The sequence below is a fragment of the Crocodylus porosus genome, unplaced genomic scaffold (genome assembly GCF_001723895.1).
Source record: "Crocodylus porosus isolate Cpor-Errol unplaced genomic scaffold, CroPor_comp1, whole genome shotgun sequence".
Lineage (NCBI taxonomy): Eukaryota > Metazoa > Chordata > Crocodylia > Crocodylidae > Crocodylus > Crocodylus porosus.
In genome coordinates this window covers 3,606,286-3,621,335 of record NW_017728935.1, presented here as the reverse complement: position 1 = coordinate 3,621,335, position 15,050 = coordinate 3,606,286, and the positions used below count along the sequence as shown (strand labels likewise).

At 44.9% G+C, this 15,050-nt stretch overlaps 2 protein-coding genes across 2 annotated transcripts in view; both read left to right on the top strand.

The window, feature by feature from the left end:
- Nucleotides 1-2,118: 2,118 nt before the first annotated feature.
- LOC109317682 (adenylate cyclase type 10-like) lies at nt 2,119-8,019 on the top strand. The gene is made up of 8 exons (XM_019546492.1): nt 2,119-2,305; nt 3,682-3,720; nt 3,907-4,050; nt 4,135-4,340; nt 5,043-5,124; nt 5,253-5,341; nt 5,458-5,649; nt 7,840-8,019. Exons 1-8 carry the CDS (start codon nt 2,119-2,121, stop codon nt 8,017-8,019), a joined length of 1,119 nt encoding a protein of 372 aa, XP_019402037.1.
- A 2,723-nt stretch (nt 8,020-10,742) lies between these two features.
- Nucleotides 10,743-15,050, top strand: part of LOC109317795 (adenylate cyclase type 10-like) — a 17,220-nt gene continuing 12,912 nt past the window's right edge. Inside the window, exons 1-5 of the mRNA XM_019546678.1 lie at nt 10,743-10,920; nt 11,201-11,287; nt 12,148-12,431; nt 13,349-13,485; nt 14,414-14,533. Coding sequence (XP_019402223.1) covers nt 10,795-10,920; nt 11,201-11,287; nt 12,148-12,431; nt 13,349-13,485; nt 14,414-14,533 — 754 coding nt within the window. The 5' untranslated portion in view covers nt 10,743-10,794. The remainder of the gene's footprint in view (nt 10,921-11,200; nt 11,288-12,147; nt 12,432-13,348; nt 13,486-14,413; nt 14,534-15,050) is intronic.

Below are 15,050 nucleotides of genomic sequence, written 5' to 3'. Positions count from 1 at the left end.
GAATACGTCCATTCTGGATGGAGGGAACCTCTCAGTAATGTATCTACTTTAAGCTGACAGGTCACTTCTATCCCTGAGAACCTCCTGTGAAAGCTGGGAAATCGGGAGAATGAGGTTATCACTCTGACACTTTTTGTATCTGGGTAACTACCAACCAGTATTTATTGGTTTTCTTTACAAATTTATAAACCTTCATAAAACATCTAGAACTCTTTTCCGGGCAAGTTCTCCCCACGCCGCCCAAATGTAGGGTCTTGAATCTTTAGAGTGTGTATCAGGGCATATGAATATAAGGAGTACTTGTGGTTATTTCCCCCCTCCTCCCCCCAAATGTGGTGTGAAAAGCTTAGAGCCATTATCATACCTTTTTGATTTTTGGGGGGTTTGTATTTAGCAACATTAGATTCTAAAGTTGGAGTTTCATCGGTGACATTGGTACCAATTTGAGATCTTTTGGGCACAAAAAATACAAGTTTACCAAGTAAATTTTTAAAACTGGAAATGCTGCCAGATTGCGTGAGACTCCTACCTTGTGTTTGAGCCTCGATTTGCAGAAAAACGCCAGTTTAGTTTGGGAGTGCACGACGGGACAGACGAGGAGAACAGAAGTGACGACAGCTCCGAGGAAAACTAACTCTTGATGGTGTGACCCATAAAGCACTGGAGCAGTGAACCTATCAAAAGCCAGTTTCAGACAAGTGTAGAAGGGGGCGTGGGAAAGACCCTTGAGTAATGCTAAATGATTTCAATGCTTTGCATGTTTAAAAAGAAAAAGACAAAAAGGCAGTTTCTTACTTTGTGAAGGGGCGGGGTGGGGCGGATCGGGATTTGTGTAACGTAAAGCAAAGTTTGTACATAGTTTAAAAGTTTATAATTTTTTTTATATGATGCATTTTTTCAAGTGTATTTGGTCTTTAATAGATGCAATTGTAAGTACTGTGTACACTATCCAGCTAATAAATTTATAAACTCTGCGCTCCTGTCTATAATTTTTTTGCTGCCCTCTGGGCTAAGTAGAGAAGTTGGTGGACGCTACCAGCAGCACTTGTTCACAGCAGCGGCTTTCCTGTAAAATGAGCTGCCTTGTTAACGAAGAGCGTACCACGCTGGGGCTCTGATGAAGCGACGGCACTCGCTGGCAGGCAGTCTCGCTGAAGCGTGGCCTCAAGCCATCGGTTACGCTGCACCTGTTTGGCTCCATTTGAATGTTCCCGTGGCAGTCTGTCCGGGGAAGCGTCCGCTATGGGATTCCTGCAGGATGCGGCAGATGCCATTCTTACTCCTCTTCTTGTCCCCACTTTTAGTGGCTCAGCTGGTGCACGGGTTCATTGGCTGGGAGGAATTTCAAACGGTTCCAACTGCTGTTTGCCAACTGGTCGCAGGCCGGAAGAAGTGCTGATTGGTTGTGGAGGGGCCACGGCTTTACGGTGCAGAATTCTGATTGGCGCTGAGAGGCTCGGCCCTCCGGAGGAGAGTTCTGATTGGCTGAAGAGGGGTGATTTACGGGCTGCCATCAGTTCTCGTGTTGGCCTTCTGCTTGGAGCTGCTTTTGACATCAAGATGGCTGTTCCTAGGAGGGATGCCTGTGTGGGGGATGTCCAGGATGAGTTTCTGCAGGAAGGGGCTAGGGACACAGGGATGTTGGGTGGGTCCCCTTGTTGGAGAGAGATGGGGTCAAGGAAGAGCTCTTACTGGGGGCAGAAGAACATGATGGCCTTCCTGCCAGGTGTGTCTAGGGAGATGGTACCAGTGGGGGAGTCTACCTTGAGGTCAAGTGTGAGCATCCCGAATGACTCTGACCAGATGGAAGGGAAGATAGTAGCAGCATCTGATGAACCCCTTCAAACCACAGAGGCAGTAGGTGCCCCTCCGCAGAAGGGACAAGGTGACGTGGAGAGCTCGAGCTGCTCCCTGCAGGGGGGTCAATGGGTAGCAGCGCCAAGGAAGTCCTCTCGGTGGGAAGAGAAGGATATGGGGCACCTTGTCTGGTGCCCTCAGAGGAAGGAAGTGGCATCAGTTGAACCTCTGCAGGGAGGGAAAAGCGAGTTGATTTTTAGGGTCCCAAGGAAGATAAAGGTAGCGCCATTTGCACGCGAGACTCCTCTGGATGTGGAGGAGATGAAGGCTCTTGGCAAGTCCCCTGACAAGGGGAGGGAAGCAGCTGGGGTGAATTTCCCATCCAGGCTAGTGCAGTTGGCAGCTTTTCTCCCGGACCTGCTGCTGTATAATGATCATTGCTCTGTTCAACGGACACTGCCCTCCGTAGAGACCTTCAATGGGGTCTTGCTTTGTGCAGAGATTACAGGTAAGGGAACTGGGAGTGCCTGTACCAAAGCTCTGCCTGTATTTTCTGGAGAGGGGCACCCATTAGCACCTCAGTTTGTCAGCAGCCCAAAGGGCATTCTGCCTTGTGTTCTCACTTCTCAGCCTTGTTCTCAGTGAACTTAGCTCTGTCCTTGAATCTTATTTATGCAGGTTCCTATGCACGTTTGTCACTGAAAAGAGTTCCCTTTGGTTATCATCCTCTGCCAGGTACATGGGTGAGCGTCAAGCTTTGTGGCCACGTCCCCTTGTATATCCTATATGCAAAACAATTGCTGGCCTTGTAAAACTTGCTGTAAAGGGTCTCCTGAGTTTTCAATGCATTTCTTCTAAATCCCACAGCATACCGAGAGGGTTTTGCTCTAATTAAACAGGAAGGTGCAAATTGGTTTAACAGCATGATTGGAGATGAGACTGGTGCTTTCAGTCTCGGAGTTGGTGGGTGTTAATCCTCCCACAGTGCCGTCACGAGGATAAGAATAACAATAGAGCTCATAAGAATGCCACAGCTTGGAATAGCAGGAGCACTGCAAACTGGAAGCGAGATGTATGCAGATCTTTACAAAGCACTGTCAGCGTCTCCTCCCATACGTGCCAAATTCACCATTAATCCCCTCTGTCTGAATTTGTAATGGGAAGTGTTTTACTGCGGTATCTGAGACCTGCCTTGGCCTCTATCGTTTTATGGGCATCTGCTTAGTATCGTTTTGGAACAACAATCAAGGTGCACTCTCTTTTGAAAACTTGGCTTTCTGTTTTGGTTTGCCGTAGGATTCACGGCTCTCCATGAAAAGCTGTGGAGGATTAGTGGGACGCAATGGCTACGATGCAGTGATGCATTCAATAGTTTCATAAGACAGCTCTTGCAGAGTAAGTACGATCCTAGGTTTAGATGGAACAAGAAATGAACTGCTTAGGGCTACCTTAGTATAAGAAATGGAGACCCAAGCTGGGTTTACCAGACTGATGTTCTTTTCAGGAATCCCGGTCCTTCTTGTAAGGCTGGTTCTCCAGGTGGGAATTCTGCCCCCGATCCTTCTTTAGGATAAAGTATTCACTCAGCTCCCTGTTAAGATGGTTCTAACTAACTATTCTGAAGTTTCTGATATGGACCAGGGAGTCTTAGTACTACCACAGTTAAATTTTCAAGGTTTTCCCCACTGGGTCTTCCTGGAAATGAGGTTCTTCCTTTTATGCCCCCCGCCCCCCACTGTTATGCAGTCTTACCGTGCATTATAAAATTGTTCTCTCACAGTGATGCTGAAGTCATTGTGTCCGCCTACATTTTGCAAAGCTCTTTGGATGAAAGCAGCTGTGTGAAGGAGGCATTATTCTCTTCTCATTTGTTTTCTCTGTTAGGTGTGCTTCTTTATGGAGGTGACATCTTGAACTTTACAGGTATTCATTGCTTTGAACTATGCCTTTGAAGGAGAATCAGTAGTTATTATTTATAGCCAGATTTTTGGCAAAGCTCCCATTGACTTCAGTGGGATATTTCCAGCTGGTGTTATCTGGGACCTAAGACAAGTGAGAAGAGCAAGATTGGTCTCAATCTACCATTGTACTCTGCCCTGTCTCCTGCAGGGGATGGGTTACTGGTGCTCTGGAAAGGAAGCCGAAGCCAGCTGAGTAACATCATCACGCTAGTAGCAGAATACAGTTTGCGTATGCAGTGGTGGTTTGAATACACCTGCAGCAGCATGGACTTGGAGCTCCAGCTGAAGATTGGTACCTATGCCAGATGCCAGAAATACATGCTAGCCATCGGGGTCCCAAAGAAGCATACATCTCACCCATTTCTCGTCTCTTCAGGGCTGTCTGCAGGCCACGTTTCTCAGCTAATTGTTGGGGATGAGAAGTGTCAGTATTTGCTGGTGACTGGCCAGCAGGTGGACGATGCACGGCTTGCGCAAAGCCTAGCAGAGACTTGGGAGGTGATTCTCTCACCAAACTGCTGGGAGCTGTGTAAACGGGATATTTTAGAAGCAAAAAAGATCCCGGGCCAAAAGGCTGTGAAGGTAGGGGAGCTCCCTTAATGCTTCTATCCGTGACTTTTATACGTGAGGTGCATCGTTTGGTCCTCCTTCCAAGCCCACTGAAATAAATAGAGAAAAAGGCTCGTTAACTTCAGAAAGATTTGAATCAAAAAATATCGGACCAGCTTGTGTACACGGGGGTTCCCTTTTTAAGGTTCGCTAGTTGCAACTGTTTCCATATCTTGCTGGGTGAGGACCTGTGCATTTGGAAATTTTAAGTTCTCTTGCCTTGTGCAATGCTAAGTACACAGCCTTAAATTGCTCCAGGACGTCTTCTGTCTGCAGGAAATCCCAGAGGTGGCAAAAATAGCGCTTCTGAGTAGTGATAAGTTTATTTTGATGGCTAGCTATGCTTTCCTGATGGATGGTCAATGGGTCAGATCATTCTAAAATCCTTTGGTCTGACTTTTGGAAGAGCCGAGCACCCAAAGATCCCATTGAAATCAATGGGAGTGGGAGGCTCTCAGTACTTTGGACAATACATGTGTTCTACTGGGTTGAGTATAGCAAGGAAGTTTGGCATGTGCGGGAATAGTTGAGTGAAACTGGGGATCAATATATATGAGGCAGCCATAGTGAAGGATGATATATAGGGGATCCTAGCTTCTGTTTATGCCTGTTTTATTGAGAAGCCTTTTGGGAGGATTGGAAATTACACTTTGCCTACCATTTCATTTTTCTCAGTTGAGGTATGTGAAGAACCTGCATCAAGATTATTCTTGCCACTGTGGAAAGTGGATCAGCAGTCTACAAAAATTTTCAGGCAGTGAAGGTGAGCTTCCCATATCCAGCTTCTGAGCTAGCAAGAATACAAGGTCCCTGGAAGAAAAGCAAGATGTCTTTTATTTACCAAGAGGAAAAAACAATAATATGAAGCATTATTTCCTTTCCTAGTCCTGAGGAGAAATGCCTCGATACTGTCTCCCAATTCTGAGCATGAAAAGGCCTTACGGAGGTTTGTGGTGGGAAATATTCTGGAAAAGGTAGGACATACTTTTTCAGATAGAGACCTAAGTCCCACCACAAACACTGAGGCAAAGTTAAAATCCCAGGCTTGTGGAAGGGTTCAGCTGCTTCCCTGAATTTCTCTGTCTTCCAGATAGATGATAATCAGCCACTGAAGTTTTTCTCTGAGCTTCGGCCATTAACTGTTGTCTTTGTCAAACTGCAATTTTATGAGAGCATAAAAATGCCAGAGTCGTGCGGATCAATCCAGGAGGCCACTGTGCACATTTCTGGTACCATAGAGAGCTCGAGAGGCAAAATTCTCAAAATCTCCACGTTTGGCAAAGTGAGTACAATGGAGCTCCCCAGCTGTAGGCAGTACGAACTGATAGTACTAAAGATCTCTGTGGGAGCTAGGGAAGAGACATGCTGCAAATCTGGCAAGGAGAGGCCTGTCCAGGTACCCAGCAGCCTGGGAAATTCTCACAGTAGTATCTGTTTGAGAGTAAGAAACACTTGATGTTTGTGATGCAAAGGGAGATAGGTACGTGGTACTTTGAGGCAGTACTTCTTGTTGTCCACTTGTCACATAAAAGGAGGTAGGAGCATCAAGTTAGATTTGGGAATCGTTTGTGCCAGATGTCAGGCATACAGACAGTAAGATGCTGTCGTAGTCCAAGGAACAACCAGTTAAATTACAAAAGGGAAGAAATATCTATCATCCCCATATCCATCCCCATTTTTGTTTTTAAATAAATGGGCAGCTGAAGACCAGAGGGAGATGCAATAAGTTGCTCAAGGTCATACAGGAGATCTGGCAGGGTTGGGATTTGAATCCAGATCTCCTGAGTCCTGGCCCAGCCTATTTAATCACCAGATCATCCGTTTTCTCATTTCCATTGGTTTCTGACTTCTTTGTGAGCATATGCCCAATACACCATTTTAATAGCTCATTAGAATGCAAATTAATTAGAATTTGAGAGAGACCCTGATACTTGTACTAGTGCAAGGCACAACTGGTTTAATTTTTTTTAGCATATCCTGTTAACCTACTGATCATACGCTAATGAAACCTTGTCTCTGTTCTCCAAAGCAGTGCTGCACATTTCTGTGTGTTTTTGGACTGCCAGGTGATAAAAGCATGGATGAGAGTACTCAAGTCTTAGATACTGCAATGAGACTCTCTGATTTCTTCTCTGAAAATCGCATGAAACTCGAGTAAGTGCATGGCTCATTAGCAGGGTTTCAGCTGATCACTGTCAGCACTACAGGACAAATGTCTGTCATTTGAGTTAGCGGAGGAACCCTGTTAGCTGGCAGCAATAATCGGTTGTTGTCTTCTGGGGAGACTAGCTATCTTAGTGTTTAATGACATTTGCTTTGTGGTGGGTTGTCCAAGAAACATCACATCATACCAAAGAAAAGTGCAGGTTCTCCTATGAGGATGGTTGGGGGATATTCGAGGACAAATTTGTGGTAGGAGAGAGAGGTGCTGTACAACGTTCAGGAACTCTGGGTCCCCTTTCTGCCTTGTCTGTTTTCAAGCTAATTTAATTTAGTCTGTTTTCTCCAAGTTCAACTTCTGTCCAAGGTGCTGTTGCATGTCAACTGCCAGGACTTCAGTTTTAGGGGAAAATGTTCATTTGTTTTAACCTCCCATTGTGAATGGCACTGACTGTTTTCTGAGCAAGCAGGGCTTGGTTAAGTGGAGCTGTGTAGTGCTGCTGGAGGTCTTGGACAGTGACAACATCACTCATGCTTGGAATAAAAATAATGAGGCAGCATCTGAAAATAAATATATTAGGGACATACGAATTAACAGACTTATGAATGGCCTGTCCATTTTTTTTATATCCACAAATAGCACCGTTTCCTTCAGAGGATGGTGCAAAAACCCTGCAATGCTGAAATAGTCTGCTCCAGAGAGAGAACTTTTCTACCCCCTGCTAAGTTGCCTTGCACTATGATATATGAACATTTGCATCTTGACTAAAATCCATGGGGATTTTTCAAACCTTGCTGTTGTAGCTCTGAATGTTCTCTTGCTGTTTTGTAAGAGAAATAATAGATTACTGCTGGGAAAAGATTTCTCCAGTGTCATGACATCTTTGGTCTCCAACAGACAGGGGCCTGAAACCACATCTGCTCCAAAATCAGCACGTGATAATAGTGATTGAACTCATCAGAGTGTTTGTTAGTTGATAAAGGAGGCAATCCTATTTATAAGAGCCCTAAACAGTAGTGGCAAGTCCTGTGGTGGCCTTAGATCACTAATAACACACGAAGAGGGAAAAAGATTCAGCTATTTTTGGGTGTTTTGGCAAGACAGAATCAATGGGACTGCTCTGGCTGTATTTCAGGCTTGTTTCCATTGGGATTACAAGTGGACAAATGTTTTGTGGAGTCGTTGGCCATCCTTCTAGACACAACTACACAGGTACGATAGAGCTCTGTTGTGTCACCTGTGCATGCATAGGGATTCGTGAGCTCTCTCACTGCCTTTCCCTCTGCTGCCTTGCCAGTTGTTGGCTCAAAGGTACAGATGGCTGCCAGGATGCTGATGCTGTATCCCGGGCTGATAGCCTGTGACGAAGTGACTTATTCAAAATCTGGGCTACCCAGCCGTTTCTTTAAAAAGCTTCCAGACGAGGAGATGAATGATGCTGTGACCTCTGAAGTCAAGTATGAATATCTTGGCAGAAAGAAAAACCCGTAAGCCGCTCCTGTGGGTTCCTTTCACTACAAAGCAAGGGAGAGAAGCAAACTTTCTTTAACCCCTGGAAGCTTGAAAACAGGTGTCAGGAGGTGGTGACCATCCTGCGTTTGCCATTTGGGGCAGGGGAGGTGGGAGGGAAAAAGATCTGATCCCAGCTAAATGGCAGTCGTGCCAGTACGGAAAAGTGTCCTGATAAGGAAGATGTTGAAAAGCACAGGTCTTACCCAAGCCACAGTCTCAAGTATTCTCTGGCTTTGCTGCATTTTCATTGGGACTAGAAATGGATTGCCAATGCATGAACCTATCAAGCTCTTCTGCCTGCTTGGAGGTGAAGAGAAGAGGCTTATAGCCCTTCTTGTTAGCCTATCTTCTGTTTTCATTTATTTTCCAGTGTAAAATCATCCAGACTAGGTTAATTCTTCCTTTTCTGCCCTCTCTCCTTTTAGAATGGTTGCAAAGTCGGGCTTTACCAAGGAGAGAGATGCAAATCAACCTTTACTGGGTAAGTGAATAATAGGTTCTCACAGCTTTTTAATAGCATGTAAAATATTCCCCAAGGTGAGGAAGGGGGAAAGGATGTAAATAAGAAAGGGAGTTTCTACTGACTAGCACAGGGGTGGGCAAAATGCAGCCCACCAGGCCATTCTGTCCAGCTGACAGGGCCCTTAAAAATGTAGAAAATTAATATTTCTCTGCCCTGGGCTGCCTGTCATGCAGCCCTCGATGGCTTGCCAAAACTCAGTAAGCAGCCCTCCACCCGAAATAATTGCCTGCCCCTGGACTAGCAACTGGCAAAGTCATATCCATAGATTTGTGTTTAAAGCAAAAGTTTATTTTTGATTTTCACTAACACCCTTTGTCAGATGTCCACAGTTCAGCCATCCCCCGTCTGCAGTGGGGGGGTGTTGGCTAGCAGACAGGTGGCTTGCAAAGCACCCTTGCTTCAAACGGAGCACAAGGTGACACAAGGCCAGCCTATAATTTGAGAGAGTCACAAGCTCTCACCTCTGGCTGGTGGCATGGCATTATATTGCCATGCCAAAAAAAGAACCAGAACTCAGATCTCTAAGCCAGGAACATCTGGGAAAACTGAGAAAGGATTTGCTTAGGCCCCAAGCATGAAAGGAGTGTTTATTTTCCTCTGGTATCTCTTGAGCAATGCCTAGACGGCTGATGCATAAGGGAATTTCAGACAGCTGCTTCTAGTTCTGCTGGGCTAGAGGAAACAATTTACCACTTACAAAATGCATTTCTTTTGGAAGGTCGAGAGACCGAGATCACAACTTTCTGGACCACGCTGCAGTTATTTCTGAGGTGCAAAGAAGGCCACGTTACAGTATACGAAGGAGCATCAGGCTATGGGAAAAGCCGACTACTTGCTGAAATAAACTACTTAGCCCAGAAGGAGAATCACAGGTTAGTTCTCTTAATTTTAGCAGCTGCTTCTATTCCAATCGCCAGCTTCAGCAATGGCTCCTCATCCCTTGGTCGAAGTGTGCTACACCTAATGTATCCCTTACCCTAATGCAGAGTCTTATTGACGGGAACTCAGCGGTATATGTAAACCACAAGCGCAACTGTTTTAGTTTTTGAGGGGAAGGTATTTCCTAGGGTGGCTTTCATACTTATCAGAATCCCTTCACCGCAACCAGTTGGCCACAAAGCCAGATCAGTCCTTTCAATGGTTAAGGCTATCATAAATGATGGTTGCAGTGCAAAATTTTATAAAACCATCACAACCATTCAGTGTAACTACGTAGTGGCTCTCAGCAGAAATGCAAGGTCAAATTTTCAGCATTTGAATGTATGTCCAGATGTAATGTCATGTGAAAACCTTCACTGGTTCACAACTGGCGTATCAGTTCTGGATATAACATCCCTCCCTAGTCCCTGTAGTTACAGTGAGGGAGGATTAGTCAGCTCCCAGCCACAACAGAGATCCTTTTGTGTGACCATCTGTATCAACAGTTACATTAACTCATTTCCTTTCCATTTGCCGTGGCTGTTTCTGCTCCCTGCCCGTGTGTTGGCAAAAACCATCCGCAAGAAGTGGGGCATATTTTAAATCAAGACCGGGTGTTTTTTCAGGAAGCCATGCAATAGCTCAAACAAAAATTTTAAGCTTGATGCAAAAAGATCACTGGGTGAGCTTTTCTGGTTAGGAGGTTAGAGTAATTAAGTCCATTTTTGCCTTAAAATTTATGAATTGCTATCATCATCAAACCCTATGCTGTATTATGTGCATATCCTTAAGAGATGCCCCCTGCCGCCTGTTCAGTGTGGTTCTAGATGATGTGCCTATCAGTGAAATGACTAATCAACTTTGGAAGCAGGCCTTTCTGAAGTAGCTTCATAAGATGCTGAGAGGGAGCTTTATAAAACCAGGCTTGAAGTCTTATCCATTGTTTCCTTGTACTGTTTTCTGTAACCAGCCACGAGGAGGCATCGGGAACTATAAGCCTGATTCATCTTAGTTTAATAACCAGGAGATGCTTCATAAGCTCACTTGCTGGCCTCAGTGTTTAACATGTGGGCAGAAACCAGATATGGAAGCAGACCTGTTGTATTAAAGATCTCCAGATAGATCAGGGTTTTGTTTTGTTTTTTCATTTATAGAAGACGGTAGAACTGGAGCTATAATTGCATGCTCTTTCCTAGCATATTCTCACTGCAGGGAAGATTTTTCTCAGCTACCTTCCTATTTCACACAGGGTGACATGTCTAGAGCTAACCAAAGTACATATCGAGGAGTCTTTCAGTGCCATCTGGTCACTTATGGCTATATTCTTTGGGATCAGAGCCTGTAGACCTTACGACAGAGAAGATGTCCTTCAGAGCAAACTCACTGGCCTGCTGGAGAAGAACCTCTACTGCCTCCTGAATGATCAGTTCCTTGTGAAGGTAATGGGGAAACGATTTGCTGTATGGGACATAATCCTGTGTGCATAAGCAGGTTGCAAGAGTAGAGTTCTGTTTATTTCTTCATTTTGCTCTGTGCTGTTTATGTCTTTCCCCTGGCTTTGAATTAATCTAGCAGAAAGCACTATTTAAAATAAAGCTAGGAAAAGGGCAAATTTGTCACGTTACACCAGAAATGTCTTCTTCGTCGGACTGATGTTAGTGTGCATTACTTTTAAGCCTGCAGCTGCTGTTGCTAAATACCCTTTCTCTTCCTGACCAGTTCCCCATGTCAGCTGAGGCTGCTCACATGAGTAATGAGACAAAGCAACAAGAAGTAGAAAAGCTTTTCCTCAAAGTCCTGCAGAAGGTGAGTGAGCCCCATCACTGTGGAAATGGGAGGAACAGATGCCTCAGACTAGGCACAAGGGACATGTTAGACTTGAAAGTGTTACGCTGTTCCCCGCGTTGGATCTTTTTTATAGTTGGGACTGAATCTGGGGTTGTGGATCTAAAAGCATAAAATTCTACGGCATAAAACTGAAGAGCCAGCTGTCAGCTAGGCCTGCAGCAGGTTTATCCCCATCTGTCTGTGGCCTTGACACTCCTAGAAGGCAGGTAGAGTGAAACCTGAACTAGGCTATAGGCAATGTTAGCAATCGGCTACCTTTTAAGGGATTCTGATAGCCATCCACCCACGCCACCTTCCTCAAGGACTCCGCAAGATCCCCTGAACCTGAGGTGCTCAGTGATGGTTGCTCCCGACTTGGGAGGGATTTTCAAAAGTACCTATGTGATTTAGAAGCACACGTTCTATGAAAAAAGATCATTGAGATATGTGCTCCTCAATCAGCTGGGTGCATTCGAAGTCCCGTCTATGGTTTCATACAGAACTCTCCTGATTTTCCATTCTGAGTCTTTGTATCTTTGGTGAGGAATTCGTGTCCCCACAAGGTAAATGCTGGTTTAGCAATGAAGCAGCAGATTCTCAGGGGGTTTAACTGGACCTCAGCATCAACTTCAGTGGAGCTATACTGATAGCTGGGGAATTAGCCCATTGAGTTTTAACTTTTGGGTTCCACTGGGGCAGGGGAAGAGATTTCAGTCTGAGGTGGAAGATGGTGGCAATCGATAAACAAACCTGAGGCACATCTCTGTCTTTCTCTGTCCTCTTCTTCTCTCAGCTTGAAGCGTGACTTAACATGGTCAACCCCTTCTTTTCTTCTCCAGGCAGCAAAGGAAGCAACCCTCATTTTTATCATTGATGAAGCTCATTACATTGATCCTGCCTCGTGGGACTTTTTGGCACGTCTCCTCTCGCACGTCCCTGTCTGGATAATCATGTCATTGGTTCCTTTCCCTTCTAAGCAGCTCATCCCCTGCTTTGCTGCAAAAAGTATTTTGAAGAGCCCCAAAACCACTACTGTTGTTCTCTGCGAGCTGGAACCCTCCCTGATCCTAGAGATGGCCTGTCAGGTCCTGGGAGTGATCAGCATCCCCCAAGAGCTGAAAATGTAAGTGTCTTTTTCTATCTAGATTTGAGAAGGGGAGGAGTGGGGTGGTAAATCCACAAAGACATCACAAAGCTGATGATCCATGAAAGTAGAAAGGGCCATGGTATCTGATGGCCAGTGGGAATAGCCTCTACACATTACATATTGTTTGATTACAAAGGCATTCAGCTCTTTCCAACAGTAATTTGAGCATTGGACATGAATGCAGATAAATCCCTTGGCTTTGCTCCATGTTCCTGTTCTGCATTCCTGCTATTTCCCAGATTGGCTGCACGTGATTTAAGGAGGGAATTGCAAAGGGAATTTCCAGGCAATTTAAACTATTTAAAATCCTAAATGGATTACACGTGCAGGGGATTATGTGGTTTGCCCTGTGCCACATAGCAGACCATGGTAAAATTGGGAACATAACCCCGGTGTCCTTACGCTTCTGTTTAAAATATGCCTTTGTATTATTCTTGATGTGGGATCCACTTGAGGAAGTCATTTAAGCACTTGCTCCCCTTTAATGATTACTTCAGTTTCACTGTCTTCTGTGGAGCTAAGCAGAAATGTAAAGCAACACGTGTTATGGACATACCTGAATCAGGCCCAGGGACAAGAATCTGCTGGAGTATAAAAGATATTTAAAGTTCTCCTTGTGTGGTTTAATTTTTTCAATTTGCCATCTAACACAGACATGTCATTTAGGGCAGTCCTTAATCTGGAGAGCACTTCCTGTGTTGGTCATTTCCGTCATGCCTGGGCCAGTCGGGTAGTCCAGGATGTTAGTTTTTATTGCTCATTTCTGCTAATTGGTGAATCATGAGCAGACCAAAAAAATGCCAAACAAAGTCAACTAAATATTAATATATGAAGCGTGTTAATGGGAAGATGCTTACATTAGGAAGTGAGGACTTTTAAAATCTTTCCTTAAGGTTCCTTATACAAAGAAGCTTTGGGATCCCTCTCTACTGTAAGGAGTTATTATTGAATCTCATTGCCAATGATGTTCTTCAGATTTGTCAAATTCCAGAGGCAGAAAAAGAAGAAAACAAGTGGTCTAACCTGTCTGGTAAGATGTATTCAAATGCCATAGCTTTTTCCTAGCCAGCAGGCTCAGATTTCTTGCCTACATCCCCATTTTATATTACTTAGACCTTTCGGAGGCTTGGGCTGGATGGGTAGGTAGTGCCTAGTGAAACAGAAAGCCTGTCACTTCTTTGTCACTAGCTCAAACCTAGCCAAGCAGCCAGGCGTTGCTGTCACAGGTGTGCCAGATGTTAATCAGGCCACTTGATATGCTACTGAAGGCACTCAAACATAGTGGACAGTCTCAGAACCTATATAGAATAGGATTTGTTGTGTCCTGTTCAGCTTGTAGTCTGAATGTCTCCTAACTCAGGATCAGCAAAATGGGCTCAGCACAAAGGCAGCTTTTTGAAATCATCACACCATCAGTTTCTGGCTATTTTTAAACACTAATTCTCATAATGTTTCACCCAGCTACATGTAAAAACACATGTGGTCCTCTCTATCTTTGTTTCAGCCTTCTTCTGGGTCGGTACAGGTGCCATTCTCAATGAAGGGGGCATAATAGATGATGCAACGGAGCTGTTTAGTAATATGAACTCTCTGCTAGAGATAGGAAAATGGTCCTCTGACTGTTTACTATTGTTGGTGTCATTATTTGAGGTGTGGTAGCTTGTAAGAAGAAACAAATGGCATTTCAATAAAGCTACTGCGGTAGGGGGCTTTTTGTGAAATTAAACTGGCTCCAGGCCTATCAGTCTCTGTACTGTTTGAGTGCTCGCAGTTTCCTTTTTGTGGCTGGTAGAAGAAATGCAGAGCAAAGAAAGAAAGGTTTGTTCTAGATCACTGTAATAAGATAAATAGACCAATGCATGTTCTACAACTCTGCTTGCTTCATAGTTTCATAGTACTTCATAGTTCGGACTGTGCCCTTGTAGCATGCTGCTATACAATTTCTTCTCCCCCTGCAGTCATCGCCATCACATCGAAACCATACAAAATGCCTCCTGTCAAGGAGAGAGAGCTTTACATCTGTAGAGTCAAGAAAGGTGTCAGCTTGGATACCATGCTGCTCCCACCAAGACTGAAGGGTGAGCAACAGGTCTGGGGTGCTCCTAGGGTCTCTTGCATACGCTTCCAAAAACAAATGACAAAGAGGCCGTAGCACAGTTTTGAAATCTGGAGCGCAACATGGCGGGAGGGGCACAAAAACCACATAGGAAAGTCTGTGGACTCTGCTAGACAAGCCAACATGCAGCTTTCTGTAAAGGATGCATGATTCAAATGGAACTCTATCCTTTCCCCTTATCTGCCTTCTCTTAGCACTGTTGTGTTCTTGGGGTAAGGTCTGGGTGCCCTGCAGTATCCTTGCAATACAGAGAAATGCTATCATCCACATCTTAAGGACTGGACAGTGACCCAGTGACCTGCAAAGGCTGCACACAGCCTATGGCAGAGCTGGGAACTGAGTCCCAGGCTAGTTTCCCAAGCCCTGGACTTCCCTTTCTCCCTAAAGGGGTCCCTCAAGGCTCTGTCCTGGGACCCATACTGTTCAACATCTTCATTAATGATGTGGACATTGGAGTCAGGAGTGGACTGGCCAAGTTC

Excerpts from the sequence above, each read along its gene's own strand:
- LOC109317682 (XM_019546492.1), top strand. The coding sequence starts at position 2,119 with ATGAAGGCTCTTGGCAAGTCCCCTGACAAGGGGAGGGAAGCAGCTGGG. Across the intron at positions 3,721-3,906 it reads TGACATCTTGAACTTTACAG|GGGATGGGTTACTGGTGCTC; the intron begins GTATTCATTGCT and ends TGTCTCCTGCAG. Across the intron at positions 5,342-5,457 it reads TGGGAAATATTCTGGAAAAG|ATAGATGATAATCAGCCACT; the intron begins GTAGGACATACT and ends TCTGTCTTCCAG.